Source organism: Phoenix dactylifera, chromosome 12 (genome assembly GCF_051530095.1).
Source record: "Phoenix dactylifera cultivar Ajwa chromosome 12, Ajwa_hap1_PhDact_Kaust_v1.1, whole genome shotgun sequence".
NCBI lineage: Eukaryota > Viridiplantae > Streptophyta > Magnoliopsida > Arecales > Arecaceae > Phoenix > Phoenix dactylifera.
The window spans coordinates 4,147,803-4,167,500 of record NC_143201.1 but is presented as its reverse complement, the minus strand read 5'-3'; the positions used below and the strand labels follow the sequence as shown (position 1 = coordinate 4,167,500).

General features: G+C 37.3%; 1 protein-coding gene across 7 annotated transcripts in view; it reads right to left on the bottom strand.

The window, feature by feature from the left end:
* Positions 1-122: 122 nt before the first annotated feature.
* The window catches only part of LOC103713844 (glycoside hydrolase family 2 protein), a 35,241-nt gene continuing 15,665 nt past the window's right edge, over positions 123-19,698 (bottom strand). For all 7 annotated transcript variants that reach the window (XM_008800889.6, XM_008800888.6, XM_008800885.6 and 4 more), the window contains 13 exons: positions 18,751-18,934; positions 13,879-13,944; positions 12,380-12,628; positions 10,842-11,048; positions 10,418-10,721; positions 10,185-10,344; positions 9,998-10,106; positions 7,176-7,311; positions 6,939-6,994; positions 6,526-6,825; positions 6,320-6,445; positions 1,162-1,869; positions 123-472 (listed from right to left, as the gene is read on the bottom strand). In XM_008800889.6, coding sequence (XP_008799111.4) covers positions 302-472; positions 1,162-1,869; positions 6,320-6,445; positions 6,526-6,825; positions 6,939-6,994; positions 7,176-7,311; positions 9,998-10,106; positions 10,185-10,344; positions 10,418-10,721; positions 10,842-11,048; positions 12,380-12,628; positions 13,879-13,944; positions 18,751-18,934 — 2,776 coding nt within the window. In that variant the 3' untranslated portion in view covers positions 123-301. The remainder of the gene's footprint in view (positions 473-1,161; positions 1,870-6,319; positions 6,446-6,525; positions 6,826-6,938; positions 6,995-7,175; positions 7,312-9,997; positions 10,107-10,184; positions 10,345-10,417; positions 10,722-10,841; positions 11,049-12,379; positions 12,629-13,878; positions 13,945-18,750; positions 18,935-19,698) is intronic.

Below are 19,698 nucleotides of genomic sequence, written 5' to 3'. Positions count from 1 at the left end.
TCACCATGCACCAAATAAAATAACTCACTATTTTAACATTTTTCCTAACAAAAAAGAAAAAATATATGTACATTCCATCCATGAAAACTATATCGAATGACGAAAATACAAGAGTTCAGCACTAAATAAACAGTTCTTAATACTTTTTTAGTTATATTCAAGAATTTGTCTGAATATATATAGTCTTAGGTGTTTATTGGTCAGAACACTAGCTTTCTGTTCAACATTCTTGTTCTCTAGTCACTCCATAGTACAGATTAACTCTCATAGTTCACTGTTTGTCCAACAGGTACCAATAATATCACTGTGGAAGCTGCGATCTATAGATCTCTTGGCATGAAGTTGATGGAAGGACGGCGCATAATCTTACAGAGAAAGAGTAAGAAATTGGAGGCACCAGGTATTGATCATGGACACTAGGGGACCAACTGTCATCTCCACCCAAACCCATGTGCTTATGATCAAGATGTACCTGTAACACAAGAACCAGTTTCAAATTGCAGCTTACAAAACTTTATCTAACTAAAGACGTTAGTAATTTCAGAGGGCATTAATAATCTGAGTAGTATGTGAGTACAAATTACATGCTAAACATGCGGGGAGGATTACAGAAGAGAATCAAGTTTTCTAATCATGAATAAGAATGTGAAGTATTCTGGTTCACAAAGATAACCATTAGAACTGTTAATCTTATTGATCTTGTTAGTTGACTACTTATCACAACAAGAAGCTTACATCAGTCTTAAACCACCATGCCTCACATAAATCAGGATTTGGGATAATGAAGTAAGAATAAGGATTTTCTGATATAACGATATATCAGGATTTGATGAATAACTCACAAAGCTTATCGCTTCAAAAAGAAAAATAAAAAATATAGAAAAATATAGGATGATACCAGAAGATTTACTTGGATGAGAAAGTCCAACAATCATTTGAAAAGTCTTGCAATAGGTCGAAGACGTCTTAACCTTGGTCAAAATCTAAAGAATAATATGCTTTGACCCATTGACCCAGCAAGTGTTTTGAAAACCACATGGATGACCAAACAAATGGCTTTCAAGTGCTCATACAGCACTAAGTATGATGCAAAAATCATTGACTACGTACAAAACACATGCATACAAACACATACACACAGAGAGAGAGAGAGAGAGCTACCTCAATGTCATCTCCTTTGACTAGGTCTTGGTTGTGAGTTTTCTTGTCAAGTTCCTCAGTGCTATAGTAGCTTGCACTCATTTGCATAGGCGGCGATGTGCCATAAATGGAAGCAAACAGGCCGACACCATCCCTGTTTCGAAATGCTACCCATCGTACATCTGCTCGACCAGAACACTCACCAGGAGCAATGTAAGGTACATGCATATCTTCCGCAGTACTTTCATATATACCAACATGGGCTGCTTCTTTCCGATCTGGATAACATTCAAATGGTCCTTTCCCATACCAGGTCACATGATCTAATGCCTGGTCAACATGGAATACAACCCCAACGCGGGGAAGAGGAGGAAGATCATTCTTAGGATTTATATTGTATTCAATTATCAGATCACCAGTTTCAGAGATCCAGTAAAACACATCAACTCTGAAAAGAATGTAACTTGAATTTTCATGCTCATTGAAACCTCCAGAACCCAGCAGGATCTCTTGATCCCTTGAAACACCAAAATAGACAGCTGTTATCTGCACACTATGATCGGACAATTCCTTTATGGAGCAGTTCCCTGTATGAAATGATACATTATCAAGGCCGGCCGCCTTCCACTTGGAGGCATAGCTGTCTGGACCTCCTCCTTTGTCATTATCGGTAGGAGCTCGCCAAAAGCAGGGAAGTATGCCCTGATTTGTAAGGAGACATCCTTCAACCTGTAGTTCATCAAAAGCTTAGGTGCACTTTTCTTAGTCAACCAAAAAAATTCTGGATAAAATGGATTTTATGGACAGGATCGCAGTGGAGGATGCCTGAAATAAAACCCAAGCGACACAGAAAACAGATGCAATACAGCCTATCAGTTCTCAATCTTTTGTAAGGCCAGGGCCATTTTTAAGGCATTTGTTCATATGAAGAAAGGAGATTTGGACATAATTCAAAAACATCTTTTATGGTTACTGAGCGACTTTTGAACACTTCATCATTACTGCAGCGTTGTTGCGGCATGAACAATCATATTGTGCTGAACAAGATATGGCATAGCAATCAATTAATGGCATAGTGGACCCTATCTCTGCAGTGCAAGGCTAAGCACGAGTGTTCATTTTATTACTGACATCCATGATCCTATGCCTCATGATGAGAGAGTATAGCTTCTTAGAGATTAGCACTGGCACACAATGGAGAAGAGAAGGTTTAGAAGTCCAAAAATACAACTGAAGAATGTAGGAAAGCCTACTAGAATTACTTGAACCTCCCTCCCTCCCTCTCACCAAGAGGTCAGCTGCTAAAGGGGCCTGGCCAGAAGCCAAAGAAACATGTAGGGTTGACAACCAAGATGAGGTGCAGAATCTTAAATCAAATATAGCAGTAGAAGACTCCTCCATGTCACATAGCCAATTGTCATACCTTAGCTAAAGTGATTTACTTAAAATGATGTCTCATGATATAAAAAGCAGTTACATTAATGGGATCAAGCATATTCCTTTTAATGCAAACTCTTTCTTTCAGTTTACTCCTTCCATCAAACCTTGTCCTTGAAGGGTATAAGGCATAAGAACAAAGATATTTTCCAACACGAGCATTTTGAATCATACTCATAAGTATTTTGGACTTGATTGATGAACAAAGATGTCATGCTTATAGAAAAAAAAAAAGGAAAAAGAAAGAAGAATAATAAGAAGAAGAAAATATTCTCACGAATTATATGATATGCATGTATGAATGGATGCATGCATTATGTGTGTATGTAGGTACACAGGTATGCATCTGTGTATCCTTGTTGCATGTCCTCATGCACTGAAGTCATCCTAACCATCGCTCCATCTACTGTACTGTATTTGGCATCTGTGCTTGGCACCAAAATGATGAAATTAGAATAGTGAAAAGTCCTACTTTCAAATAATATGACCACTGTCAGTACATGCATCGAGAACTGTACACCTCCAGTTAGATGGTAATGTTTCTGAATGTGGAATCTCAAGTTGGCCATTCAGTTAAAAAACAGCCATATGGTGGTGCAAAATACCCGTTGATTGCTATCATATCTGCTAAATAACTAGGGTATCCACTGAGGCAGATATATGAATATGAATAACAAGCTAACTCATGGAGAAAACTATTCCTAGAATGAGTTATAAATAACCCTGATACTAGTAACTTGGCCATTCTAAAAGCATATCTTTGGTCCCTTACTGACTTGATAATCAAATGTGTGATAATGATTATCTATGATTGTTTTAATGCATCTCATCAATCAAACCCGAAAATAATACTGTATTGAATGAAGAAAATATTTTTGGCACATCCACTTCTCCATTTTCAGGTCATTATGCAATGTTTCAACTCCACTAGAAAGTTGAAGATTTTAGATAAATATAAAAGCCCTTAGATGTCTTATATTCTCTTGATGTTCGTTAAAACGGTACCCATCATAGCTGTTAAGTCTAAGATGCATTGTTGACCCTTTCTCTACCATCTTAAACTTTTTAGATCCAGTAATTATTTAATAATAGCAAAGATAACATTTAAAATTACCAACCATAAACTTTCTGTGAGGACCGACTAGCGGACCGGCCAAGATCGGCAACTAGTTCAGCTGAATTCGCCTGAACTCGTCAACCTAACCTCAAGGGGCTAGCATTGACGTCATTCTAAGGGGATCGCAACCGTGGATCCTCTATTAGAGCTGTTGGCAAGAGCGGAATGCCCACCAAGAAGAGGGGGATGGGTGCAGATTTGCTGCCCAAGACCCTCAGTCGTGCGTGCCAACGTGCATGGGTCGCGTGTGCAAAACCACTACTGCCTCCCTATTTTATCCATCTTCCCCCATTCCATGACACTATTCCCTCTGACTTCAATCGCTCCCTCCCTAATCACCAGATGCCACCACCATAGTCCTCTCTCTCTCTCTCTCTCTCCCTCTCCCTCTCTCTCCCACCTTGGTCCCTCTACTGGTTTCCAATGATCACCACCTGTCGACTACCACCACAGTAAACCTCCCCCGTTTCTTTTATCTTCTCTCTACCCTCCTATCTGATACCATAGACCCTCTCTCTATTTTAGTCCCAACCTTGCTGACAGTCGTTCAACTGGCACCAGACCACCACCTGATCTCCTCTCTATCTTTTCCTCTCTGATTCCTATTGGCTACCTCCCCACAAGTACCTACATCGAGACCATCTCCACTGGCTCCCTCTCTCTATTTCTGCCATCCTCCCCTTCATCCTCCGCTCCACTGCTAGACCAAGCCATGGGTGTGTAGTCATTATCATCGCCAAACTCCATCGCTTGGACAGAGGTTAAGCCTAAGTTCCTTGTCTCTAGATCCTTGCTCCAACCCCCAACCCGCTTCCCCTATTTCTTCTCCCACCTGATCCATCAAACACCAACCACTAAGTTTCCTCCTCTTCCTATACGATTTGATTTGTCACCCTCCCTTCATTGCTTCGGTTGTGATTTTGCTAGTCTTGTTGGTAGGCATGAGAGCTAGGGTCACTGTTGAACACCACCCCTATCCCTACTTTTGTTCCTCGGACATTTCCTTCATAGCATATACTACCAGATCTAAATAGCGATGTGCAAGACAGAAAGAATCGATTGGTCATGAACCTAACTACCTTCCCTATTTCCCATGCTCTCCTCATCCTCCTTTCTTCCTCCGATTTCACCCTACCTACCATTGAATCTAGCCGATAGGCACTCGAGCCAAGGGCTCAATTTAACACTAGATTTGAGCTAGTTTTCCTTTCCCCATCTCAGTCTCCGTCCTTTGAATCGACCCTGTCACCTCCTGTCACCGGTCAATCTTCATCGGACGTTGCTGGATCCCATCATTGATAGTCATTGCCATGCTATCCCTGCCTAAATCGGACACTTACCCCTTGATCCAGCTGATTTCCACTTAATATGATTTGCATGTCACGGTCTGGAGTATGATATTATCAATTGTCACATCATAGGAAGGAAATATGACACTATTGTTTGCCTTGCCCCATCACAGGTGGAAACCTGACACTATTGATTGCCCCATCACGGACGAAAAATGTGACGCTATCAATTGCCCCATCACGAGTGAGAAACATGACCGTGGCTAATCCAAAGCTAGAAATAAATTATTATGGAATACTCTCAGAATATTAGCTGAATCTAACCCCTATCATATGTCATGAATGTTCATAAATTGTTGATAATGAACCACCATTACGAGGAAATATCATTTAGGTTGTATGCAATGCATTGAGATACTATAGTCTGTTGAGCAGTGGAAAATAAAATTCAAGTTCTAGATAACTAGCATGTGCATTTCATGGTAATAATAGTTTAATATCATTCCATTGAGCATATTTACTATAGAATGTTTGTTGTTAACTATCAAGTTATTTATTAATCAATTTATGTTGGTGTGCATGAGTATGGGGATTCTTATTGAGCGTTAGCTATGCCACTTCTTGTCTTTCTTTTCAAAATACGATGATTAGAATTCAGTGGAAGTTTGGGGTTTTGCTGGTGAGAGGTGGAGAAGATTTAAAGCATCTCTGATATCACTGGATGTTTGAAATTGTGGTTGGACTATTTCTATTATCTAAAATATTGGACTATTTTATTTTATTCTTGAAAATGGTGATTATATTGTTGATGTTTTGTTTGTTTAGTAAGCCTCGCATGTTTCATAGCATGGTATGTCGTACTGGAGTTCGGATAGTATAGGGCATACCGTACCATACCAGTTCAGTACCGGTATCCATTGTGGGTAGCATACTAATACTCGATATGCCAAAAAAATTCCGTACTGTACCATACCGAGTACCGACACTGTGCTGGTGTGGCATCGGTACAGAGCCCAGTACCGAGATGGTGAACCTTATTTTAAGGTTATACCCTATGGAATGTGCAGCCATATCACGTGCCAGCTTGTGTTCTGTGGCATGACACTTCCACACAAGATTAAACAAAGTTAATCTGGGTAGATACTAAATGCAACTCAGCTTTAAGATCCACAAAATGAATTAGCTTGAGATTTTAATAAGCAAAGCTGATCTAAGAGCTTTCCACACAGGTTACTGAATTTTCTAGAAAAAAAAATCAATAAAGTTCTGGAATACGGAGTATAGAGGTTCTCAAAACACAGAAGATGATTACAAAGACTATCAGTAAAACAATTACCTTCCAACTTTCAATTGTTCCAGTGCAGGTGTTCAGTTTGATCTGCCAGATGTTCTGCTTGCTAACAGTTAAAATGTCACCAACAAACTCAGAAAGTAGAATTTTACTTTTTGCCAAGTTGATGACCTGAAAAGGATGCCAAACGATTTCAGAATTCAACAAACAGGGATATTAAGAACCTGAATAGGGATCCGCAGAAGAAGTACATGAGGACTGGATTCACTTTTGGCGAGTAAACATAGTTGAGTAGAAGCAAGGACATGACCATCTTCTGCCCATCGTGTTGAATGTTTTAGTTTTGCAGTTATTGTTAAGAATACCTCTGTTGCTGAACATGATTTCCAAAGAGAATACCATGGGGATGATTTGAATTCGATATCATAACTACTTTGAGGTGCCATTATTGGGAGGTCAAGTATCCCAGAACCCAGGTCACATCCATCTCCTTGAAGAATCCAACTGAACTCTGTAGTTTGTGTTGTGTCAAAGAAGTGTTCATTAACTATCTACAAAATAAATAAAGGGTTATTCAGTACCTGATTGCAGGGGGGAAGTTTAAAAAAAATAAAAAGATAAAATGATTGCATCCAAGCAAGGTAAATATCAATCAGGGAAATACCTTAACTGTGCTATCCATTAAGAAGACCTTGATGGGCTGATAGACATATTTAACCTCTGAAATTTATAAAGCTTCAACGAGTAAGGATATATGTGGATGCCTAACAATCATTCACACACACAATCACCTGACTGGCCCCCATGTCTAATGATCATAATTCATGATAGTGGACAAGTTAAATATAATTTCAAATTTTCAATAGTTTCAAATGTCAACAGAAAACTAATTTTTAATTACCATGTAGAGCAGGGTGAGGAGTTCGATCTGGCCATGTGAGGCCATTCAAACAGAAATTTAAATCATTGGGTGTATCTCCAAAGTGACCTCCATATGCCCAATATTTGCATCCATCACTGCCCTCCTTCAGCAAGCCCTGTATGAAAAGTAATGAAAGTTATATCACAACTAACACACTGCACTTGAGATCAACAGAGCAATGTTCTATTTAAAACGAAAATGACTATAATGAGAAAGCTAGGGCATGTTAGAGTATTGTACAAGTATGACTCCTTATTCTATAGTTCAACAGCGCAATGTTGTGTACTGAAAAAAGAGTATACTTATAACGAGAAAGCTAGGATAAAGTAGAGTATCAAAAGATAATGTACTGAATTCATTATAAATTGTTCATTGCAAGCTCAAATAAAGTAGAGTATCAAAAGACAATGTACTTAATTCATTATAAATTGTTCATTGCAAGCTCAAAGAATTCAGGATAAACTATATTTTATAGACTCGGATTTTATGAAGTAGGAAAGCCAGAAGTGAGTTTATTGATTTATTGCTGAAAGCAGTTGAACATCATCGCTTGCACTAAATCTATCATATGGATGCATTTTCTGAACATGTTACAAGAATATAACAATTACTTAAGATAATACACTTAACAAAGTGGCAAATTGACCTCACTTTACCCATTAAGCACTAGTTTTTTAGAGCAAAATCAATTTTTGTAATACTCACCATTAATAAGAGTTTACACTTGGGGCAAAAAAATGCAAACCTTTTCCATCATATACTTTGGCACTTGAAGTAAAAATTCACATTTTTCAAAACATAAACTTGACAAAATATAGATCACCATCTCCCGATTTTGGCTCTTATTCTTAACGTTCTGCAGTATAATGGAACAAAATTCCACTGCAGGCTATATTCCAAACCCCCACTGGAAAGCACATATCAACATTGCAGAATCAAACATAAAATTATAAGTATATTTACGAAATTCTGTTAATTAAATAAATAAGATTTCAACTGAATGTTAAAGTAATATTATCTTCTTCTAAAAGTTTGAATTTTAAAACATTTCTTAGATTTTTAAGTAGCAGAAATGTAAAGAGATGTAGCTGACCAGAGAAATTATTGTAAATAGAATCATTATTTATTATTATACCAAGCTCAATAAGACTGTCTCAGTGGAGGGTGCTGTTTCAGCTGTTAAAGTAACTGGGGTTTGGGTACCAGTGACTTCGGTTCAAGTCTCGTCTTCACAAGAACTAATCATCTTAATGGATTTTGATGAGCCTTTCCCTTCTTCTTCTCAAACAAAAAATAAGAACTAATCATCTTAATGGATTTTGATGAGTCAGCTGGTTCTGGCCGGTTGGAGCCGATTCCAAAAAATATGAATGAACCGTCCGGTGCCCCGCTGAGTCAACTCGGTACTGGCCGAACCAGGCGATTCAGCCGGGTTCAGCAAACTCTAATCATAAGATGTTATACTCATTAAGAGAGTGTCAACTAGAGCAGTTGGTAAAGTCTTTGGGTGTACCAAGGACATGGGTTCAAGTCCCACCCTCACCTTGATTTTGGCTAGGCTTTCCCCTGTCCTAGTTCTCAAAATGAAGAACATGTTATACATACTAAGAAAATAACTATTGATCTGAAGATAGGCTTATTATTCCAACACAAACAAAAAAACTAGACATATTTAAAACATTAGTCATTAGTCAATATATGACAAGAATAAGTCTATGGAAGTACGGAAGGTATGCTGAACCGACCCTCTTTATTTGCCATGTTTAACCACCTTTGTCTCATTTGTGGCTGTTGATCCAACTTGATCTCAGGTCTATTTTATGCTAGGTTCGCCAAACCATCCCAAGTTGTCGGGTTGAGGGCATACCATACTAAACTAGCCAAAAACTGGGATGGTTCAGACTTTAGAAATAGGACAGAGAGGAATAGGTTAAAACAAGGCTGAACTCATCGATTCTATCTAGTTTCGAGCAATTTTAATCAATTCACTCATGTAGAATCGACCCCTTTCAAGGGCTCTAAAACCTCTTAGATACCTCTCCTTGAAATCCCTAGTCCCCTTCTTCCCCATCTCTACTACCTACTCCCTCCTCCGCACTCCCCTCCCTCCATTACTCATGGTAGCGTTGCAGCTTCCTCCCCTCTCCTCTTCCACTGCTCATGTAGGACCCCTCCCTCACCAAATCTGGTAGGCCGCCTCCTTCCGCACTTCCTTTCTCTCCCTATCACTACAGCACTTGACTAATGCATTGCTACGTATCATACGTCGGTATGGTATGGTACTGTACCGTAGCGACTGGTACCTAATTGGTACTGGTCATTGTACGTGTTCAACAAATATTAGTTTATGTGACTAGTCTTTGATGTCAAGAATTCATTAAGAAGTTCAGTGATGACTATTTTTGTTCTCAATCCATTCTAATGGGTCAAATAATCATCTTAGAACTTGATGATATGCTTAAGTGTCAAATAAAGATCTTTGAGGAACTCTCCAATTTCAAATAATGTTGCTCAAGAGAAACAAGTGGATACACACATGCACATCAACACCGAATGTCCTTTCATGTTCCAAATGTGGCATTATACTGCTTGGTAAGTTGTTCATGGTTGTCCAACTATGCTAGTTGATACACGGTAGCTTCCATCTTCCATTTATTTTTTCCTCCACTTAATCAATATGTATCAAAAAACAAATTAAAATAAAAATATATAAAGCATTTTTTAATGTAAAAATTAACATAAGATTTTGTAAGAGATACTGGCTTCAACCATCCAATTATGTAAGTAGGATAACTAAGTACCTGGTCAACCCAATCCCAAATAAAACCTCCTTGGAGACCAACTGTGCTGTCAATAGCTTTCCAGTACTCGTGAATATTCCCAGTACTGTTTCCCATTGAATGCGAATACCTTAAGAAGAGAAAGGAATTTTAGTAACAACAGAATGACTGGAAAAATGGGAAGGCAAATCAAATGATGATGACATACTCGCATAGAATAAGAGGTCTGTCTTCAAAAGGGTTGCTAGCGATTTTCAGCATGTCCCATACACGCATGTACATGGGACATATGATATCTGTTGATAATGTTCTGGATCCACCTCCTTCATAATGCAAGAGCCTTGATGAGTCTTTTCCTCGAATCCACCCTATATTAAAGTGTTTGATCAGACATCATTTAGATAAATAATAAAAGAATGGTTACTAAAAGTATTGTCTTACCAGCCAGAGCAGAATGATTAGGTCCATATCCAGACTCATTTCCCAAGGACCATGCAATAATACATGCATGGTTCTTGTCCCTCTCGACCATGCTAATGACACGATCCAACATGGAGCTAGCCCAACCCGGTTCTGATGTAGGATGTTTGAAATTGCTAGAAAGATCAAAACCATGTGTTTCGATATTGGCTTCATCTATCATGTAGACACCAAAAAGGTCACACAATTCATACCACCTTGGATGTTGAGGGTAATGGCTATTTCTTACAGCATTAATATTGTTTTGCTTCATTAGAACCAAATCCTACAGGCAAATACAAATACATGAGATTATCAACAAGACAAATAAAGTTTACCTAGTTTATAAATGTCATTTGCTACTCGACAATGTTATTCAAGCAATAATAAATATAAAGAATACCACCTTAATCATGCATGCTTCCAAATTTGTCTTTCCTGTACGTGGATGATGCTCATGTCTATTTACACCATGTATTACAACAGGAAGCCTGTTAACAAGCATCTGTTTTGGAGCTCGAGATACTTGTCGTATGCCTACTTGGCATGATTCACAATCCAGTAGCTTCCCAGATGCATCTTTTAGAACGAGGACGAGAGTATATAAATTTGGCTGAGCAGGGAAGATCACAAGCAAAACAGATAATAATTAGACTTGTAGATGAAATATCTTAGCAACATTCAAGAAGAATATAGTGCTCAAAAGACACACTTTCTGTTGAAGATCTACAACAAAATAAATGAATCTCAAATAGATGTAAATAAAGAGATACAAGTTTCTTAGCATCTCCTAGCATAAGTGTTTCTCTTAGCTCAAGTTCCTAAGCAAAGTTAAGGGATATGATCTATGTTGATCAACAAGGAGGTTTTTCCAGATATTTGCTAAATAATCTGTTGTATTATGCATATTGGGCTGTTTTTTGTTCTATTTTTATTGTTATTGGGCCTTTATTGGACCATACAAGCCCAAACTTACATTGTATTTGCTAAATAATCTCCCCAACTTGTCTTCTCTCTTCCACTCTTATTCTCTCTTACCACCATATCTTTTTATTTCTTATTCTTTTCTCTCGTTTTGATACCATTACATGGTATGGCTCAAGTTACTAGAGGTCATGAGTCTGAATATCCTCAAGTTCAGTTATTTATTTAATTATCCCAAGTTATTTGTAATCTTGATACTTGTCTGTCTTCTTAACTCGTTTGTCCACAGCCAATTATTCCTTCACATTCATGCTCTAGACTACATGTGAGTGGCACATACATACTAAGCCTGATATATACTGGTGACTTATTCCGAACAGCTTAGGCTTTGGCAAGCACAATCATTGGTCACTTGGTTATCAACACCCCATCAATGCTGGTAACAGTGTACCACCAAATCAAGTGAAAGCATGATCATACTAACAACATCTATACCTATAGAGTACTAAAATCATATGGTGCCATCATTTACTGTCATGAATACTGAAACAAAATACTTTAAGAAATAAGAATATTCAAATACTGACTCCAAAACTGACAGCTAGGTACATTTTTATCTAAAATTTTAAGAAAAAATTCTCCCAAAACTTTCAGGTGATAAATAATTGGATTTCCTTTACTACTTCAAGTTTATTATTCTTCAACCCTAACAATGATTGTGTTCTGTATGAGCACCACTTCTGTATATCCTCTTTAATATTCAACAAATATGGTCATTTGTCAATATGTCTATTATGTGCTGAATCCATGTCTATATCCACCCTGGGTCAGGTTCACATGGTTTCTTTAGTCTACTAGAAGTATTGGTTTATCATACATGCCAAGCTTCTAATACCTGGAATGAGATTAATCTACTGGGTGGCTTGAGTCACTATCATTTGAGATGACACATTCGTCTCACATTAACAAATAAATGTTTTACTAACTGCTTTGATCTTTCTAAAAGACGAGATTCCTTACATGCTCACTGGACCAAAGTCTTGGCCTCTCCAATTTCCCCTCGAGATGATAACCATGAAACCCAAGACTTCCCGGAGGCTGTGACTTGAGCTTCATATGTGCCACATCATAAGAAGTCAGATCTGTCTTCCTACTGTTATCTCCACCGTTATACCACCCTGCATTATCATAAAGTGTAGCTTCCATGGTAAAGCTGGAAAGGTTAACATCCTTGGAAATTTCCCGCATCATATCAATTTTAACTTCAACCTGCACACATAGCAGGAAAAACATGATAGAAGCAATCAGATACCATGCTCTAGTTTTAAACATCCAAATCAGATAAAAATGCATATTAGCTATGATAGAACTTAAGCAATTTGCACAAGGAATGATAGTTTCAAGCCATTATTTGCTGAGATATCTAAAGAAATTAACCAGGAATAGGTATTTATGGAAATCAAGCTATTACTTGGGGAATCTAAGAGTAGATAAGTAACAGTGAAACGATTTGCACATGTGACAGTAAGTGACCTTGTATCCTTTTTCAAAGAAAAAGGTGCCCCCTATACCATGACCTGAAAAATTCACTATAGATTTCCTGGAAGCAAATAGCAGATTTACGACAAATTGCATTTATTTCAACAAAATTTGGACCCAGTGTTTGGAAACAATTCATCTTCCCCCAGGATCCTTGAAATTTCAGTATGTTGATAAGTTGATTGAAGCTAAATCAAATGTAATGTAGTACCTACCACCTGAAAGATGTCTTATATAAAGGCAAAGGCTACAAACAATGTATACAACAACAAAGAGTTTTACAAAAATATAAAAGCCATATTATTAATACATATTTCAAAACAATTGATATTTTTACTACGTAGTATAGATGGTTTGAGTTTGAAGAATCAATCTGGAAGTGAGGTTTAGTCAAAGTCCTCAGAACCCATCATGCACGGATGAATAACCATTTGATTTGATTTCAATGGCTATAAGTCGGAAATTCACATATAGCATAGTATCCTATGGTCTTCTGTTTCTAGACATCTGGAGCGGCCATCCAAATCTAACAGTACACAATTATCATTAAATAGTGGCAATCAAGTTATGCCCAACAGTCATTTACTGACTGCTAGTGCTGAGGTACATAAATGATGCTAAACTGAGAGCTCCAGGGATTCAACATCAATGCCAAGTAAATCTGTGTTGTTTATCTAATACCCCATCACCATCCGAACAATGGGGTTTTGTCCTGCTAAAAGTCCTACAATTTAAGGCATGGGTGGAGTCATCTACCCTGCATTTCAAAAATATTTGAAACTAAAGAAAAAGGAGTCGAATAAGCATACTGTCGAGACATCTTGAAGCAACTGCCTGTGCAGTTGTCTGATCGTAGCGTTAAAGTCAAACAAGATTAGCAGAAAATAAAATGCAAGAAAATTAAATAAAAATTAATTCTTCTTATGTAGTTTTAGCATTAAATTTTCAGAAATGGGTACCGTATTGTGGAGAAAAATTACCTGCACATCAGCTGAAAGAAAATTTTCATCCAAATTTGATGTGAAGAAGTAATCTGCAATAAACACCTGCAAATCCATTTTTTTCCTCAAGAATCAAAAAAATATCTACAGAGTTAAGAAAAAATAGCAGCACGCATGACATCTTAAACTAGAAATACAACAAGATTAACAATGTGATAAGAACCATGTCAATGAAAGCATTACATTTACAAGCATGTAACTTTCTTCTGTCATGAATTAAGCGCCTCTAACTCTAGTCTATATTTAATAGATGATGAGCTTGTAGTCTATGATATTAATTTTTGTAGACATGGCCTACTATGCTTTTTGGGTTCTTTTTTTAATTTACAGACATATGTATTTGCATGTATATTTGCATAATATACATGCATATATATATACATATATTCGTTGATGTATCCTGGCCATATCATATCCTACTTTTATAAGATTTGACATATGGCGCATCTGTATTATGTCGTATCCATATCTTGTATCAGTCGCCATGCTTCGTAGGTTCCAATAAAACATATAACTAAAATAGGACAAGGCCAAGTGGAGAGCAAAGGGTTTTCCACGATATAGGAAACAAAACTATTATTGGTTCTTGTGCAGGTTATAAAAACTACAATCAATCAATCTTGCTCAGCCCACTAAGCAACAAAAACATTGAGCAGTAGCTCTACCATCTAAAGTGAAGGAAGGAGAACAAGATGGAGAAGGGAGTGCAAAGGAATAGATCCTATAATGGTTAGCTGATGTTTTGGCAAAAAGGCTAGAGTAACTAGTGTTAAGCCTCATATGCATTGTTGATCTTACTTATTAAGCTTTTGGAGCTCGTTGGTTAGTTAACATGGTACCAAAGCTTAGGTTTGTTACAGGTCATGAGTTTGAATCCCTCCAATTTAGTTATTTATTTAATTATCCCTGATTATTTGTTATCCTGATCCTTCTCTATCTCCAAATTACTTATCCTCCATGTGTATGGTCCGGATTGTATGGGAAAGGCAGGTGTTAAGCAAGATATACATTGTCAACCCATTTCCTATTAGCTTAAGCTTTGGGAATCAATCGGTTGGTTAAAAACTAAAGCTTCCAACTATCGGGAGGAACATCTTTTAGGGCTATTATAGACCTTGCAAGTCCTTGATGTTGTTTCTACATGATTGGAACTAAGCAAAAGTGCTCATCTTACCGGAAAAAGTGTAATAGTTGCATTTTGGATCTGAAGTACTAGACTATGTGGTATCATACAATAAGGAGTGTGGTCTGCCATACCATCCTCAATCGCCTACTTTGGGGCATACCGAACTATACCACCCCCGAACCAAAACAATATAACATTTCAACATGGAATAGGGTTCCAATCGGGCGGTTCCAACCTAAACTAGGTGGTTCAGGGCGATCAGGCCCTATTCCACCTTAAATGATGGAGAGGGAGGCAGAGAAGGCGTCCTGTGCCTTCTATGCCTCATTCTCTGTATTTTTTCTCCACTCAAAAATAGTGAAAATAGAGGGTATTTTCATGGATATCCACTCAAATCCAATCCAAAATTACGTAAAGGGCCCTCTTACCTTCCTCTCACTTTTTCTTTTTTTTCATGCCAAAAATTGACCAAAATAGGAAAAATGGGAGGAGCTTATGCCAAAATTTACAATTTTGGCATGATTTTATAATATGTTGTAGATATATGGATGATCTATACAATGCAGCCAAATTTATAAGTTTTTATTAATTATATAAATTTTTAGATTAAATATATATTTTGAAATTAAAAATAATAATAAATAAAATAATGATCAAAATATTTTTAAAATCTAGTACCATATTTTGGAGTATGCATACTACTTGCTATCTCAACTTGATAGCAATTTTGTTTAAATTTGGGCATGACCATGCACATAACCAAAGCCCAAATTTAAATAAATTTAAAAAATAAGTAGAAATTAGTACATATCTATGGGCTAAGAAAAATATATGTAGCACCCCTAGTAGGGTGCTATAACAATCTGAACTAGAATTAATTTTATAGATATTTTACAATTAAATACTAATGTATTTATTAAAAATAATAAAAATACATAAATAATTACAAAAATTATGACAAATATGCATAATTCAGAAGTACTTTCTGGAGTAATAAGCTAATTTTCACATTGCAATGGAAATTCACTAATTTTTAAAATAATTATTAATAATAATCAATTGAAATAAAAATATATGTAGCATCCTTGGTAGAATTCTACATTAATCTGAATTAAAGTTAATTTTCTAGATCTTTTAATCAATTCATTATATAAAAATTAATTTAAAATATCAAAATAATTACAAAAATTTTAAAAAATTAGCATTATGTATAGATACTATAGAAGTATTTTTTGAAGTAACTCAATGATTTTTGGCAGTCGATGACCCACTTTACAATGATTTTATGTACAATAAGGAGGATCCGACAATTGGTTGGCTTAAGGACTAGCAGCAATAGCTAGAGCTTGATGAGCCAGAATTTTCTTCTTGATCGGCTAGTTTCATAGCAAATTAGGCTAGGGTGCATGGAATGCCGTACCGGCCCGTACCGGCCGGTACGGGCCGGTTCGGTCCTAGACCGGTACCGGAACGGCAAAAAAACGGTATTCCCGGTTTTTTATCCGAACCAGCCGGTACGGGCCCGTACCGGCCGGTTCGGATCCCGTACCGGCCGGTTCGGATCCCGTACCGGCCGGTACCGGCCTCGTACCAGTGCGAACCGGCCGGTTCGCACCGGTACGATTTTTTTTTTTTAGAACCACAGCACCGCGTGCTGTGGTTTTTGAAACCACCGCGTACCGTACCGGGTACCGGCCGGTACGTACCGGTCCGGCCGGCCACCGGTACGCCGACCGGTACCGGTACGGCGGACCTTGCTAGGGTGGATGCAAAATAATGGGCAAAACGACATATGCAACACTCATATCCAACTAAGCAGCCACAAAGGTCAAGGGAGCCGATCATCATTGCAAGGCTCTATGTCTAAGAGATTTTCCCAAAGATGTGATAAAGAGATGCTAAGAAGATGCCACCACAATACCCAGTCCAGTCAGATAGGTAGGGCTAATCAAGGTGGTGAGCGTAATGGAACCACCCAGCAAAGCCTGGCAGGCAAGAGCATCGAGTGAAAGAAAACGATTCCTTATGTTAGCAAGAAAGGAAGGAAAGAAAACTACAATTCCATTGAAAAGAGTGAATTAAGGATTCTATTCACTCTTATTCGAACACTAGTGAGCTTGCGGATGACTAGTTGCCTAGGTCATCGTGCGATGTCAACGATGATGACAATGATAATTCGAGCGACAATGCATCTAGTGGTAGGGAGGTAGCAGGGGATCTGGTACAGCTACATATGACTCATAGGCCAAAGTCTTTCATTCATTGGCGAGTCCTAGTTCATTTGTGCCACACAGAATAGGAAAAAAGGTGCACAACCTAGTAAAGCCTGCGAGGATATCATTGCATACAGAAGATGGGCCCCTCGAGGTAATTCAAGATATGGTATTGCTACTGAGATAACCTTACACGTGGAGTAGGATCCCTAGACGTATCTGAATTCAAGTCATGCATTGGATCTTACTACACATAGCTAGGCATGAACCGCATGGATATCCTTCATCTAAGGTGTTATAGTCGAGCAGCTACTACCCTCCATAGCCTCGGGCAATTTACATGTTAGATTTCACTTCTGCAACCTTCGAATGGCTAGTCCAATATCAGATAGAGGATCATTATCAAGATGGCTATCCAGCAGGCACAGGTTATGAGTGCAAATTATCTAGAAAGTTGGAGTAATATCCTTGGCCCAGATTGTGACTGGGATACTGACATCTACAAAAGATATAGACAACCCATAAAATTTTAGGTATTTATATGTATTTTTTATACTTTAAGTCCATTTGATATATTATATGTACTCATTCTTTTAGTTGTGTTACAATTGTACTGATAGTACTTCAAGTCCATTTGATGACAAAAAAGACATTTAAATGATATCAAAATCTAAAATAGACAACCATAATGATTAAAATAGTAACTAAAAAAAAACAAAAAAAGAGTATGGCACACTGGTCAAATGGCCGGTAAGTTATTCCATACCATGTCGGTATAATACTGAACCGGTACCGTGTCATACTGGTCGATACCAATCGCCGAACAATACAGCACTCAATACCGATTCGGCAGACCTTGATAAAGAGCGAACAAACTCATATAGTGGGTTATGTCCTCACTCATATTTATCCTAGCATGGCATCAAATTTCTAAACAACTGCTAGATGATAGTTAAGTAGTTTAGTAGATCAAATGGCTGTTACACATTTTACTGGATGCTTATAAAGCCATGTTAATGGGAAATTAAGCAGCAATTTTTGAGAATAGTAGTCCTAGCAATAATTGGTCAAGGTTGGGCACATGGATTTTAAGCTTTACTTGCAAGAACATAGGGATTGATGGCATGCTCATGTTTTACTTTCTCTAGTAACATGTGGTGGTATTGATACATGTTCTTTATATAGGAGAGTTGCAGGAATCATATAGGCAAGCTTGGACAATGGACACCATTCCAAATTCTCTGGTTATCTAAGGAAATAGAAGGCCAGCACCCTCTAGGAGAAATTGAGAAAGTCTTAATTTTTTTAGTATTCCAACTTTCAACAGAACAGAATAATTATAGACAAACCCACAAACATAAATAGGCACATACACGCGTACATTATTCATGGACATGTAAGTGTCTGCACATATAGATGCATAAATAAATAATTTAAATGTGAATGTTATATAAGTATGCATAGATACATATATATAATCTACAGAAAAAGACCAAGTATAAGCAAACCAACCTGTGGCTTTGATAGAAGAAGCACATCTCGGTGAATACCAGACAACCACCAATGGTCTTGATCTTCTAAATAGGAACCATCACTCCATCTCATGACTTGAACAGCAAGAACATTTTCTTTGTCTGAATCACAAGGATGGCAGCAACCCGTGATATCAAATTCAGCAGGTAGTCTGCTATCCTGGCTGCATAAACACATAAATAACGTAGTTTCATTAAGTATTTAGAAGAAACAATAATTAAAGTTATCCCAGGAAACATGTAAGTGATTTTTCAGCATAGTTCTGTACAAATTTAATCCAATGCAGAGGAAAATATTGAACAGCATATCTAGACAAGATTTGCCATATCAATCAATAGGACATTAAGGAAGGAAAAAGCTATTTGAACTCTCAATAACTAAATGCACTTCTCAAAGTCAAACTTGGAAAGTAAAATATAAAGCAGTGACAAGAGTTTTTTATAGTATCGGTTGGTGAGCCAGGCCACTCTTAACAAAGAATTTGTCTAAAGCACCAAGTACTCTAGTCTGGTGGTGTCATAAATACATAAACACATGCATATGTATGTATGTGTGTGTGTGTGTGTGTGTGTGTGTGTGTCTATATATATATATATATATATATATATATATATATATATGCATATTTATGTGTGTATATAAATATATGTACTATAATAAATATCTAGAAAGGGGGAGTGTGAGAGAGAGAGATGGACTATATGATTCTGATTATTACTTTGGTCAAAAACTCTCTAGTGATGGATGTGCATCAAGATCTTTGCCTGCATTAGCTCATATTCTCCGACCACTACAAGATCAGCACTTCATCTTGAAATAATAAACCTTAAATTAAAAGGTTAATCTCTTACCATGGATTGTTTGAGGTTTCTAACAGCTCGAGTAAATATACTTTAAGACTTGAATGTAAAGTGTAAAGGCTAAGTT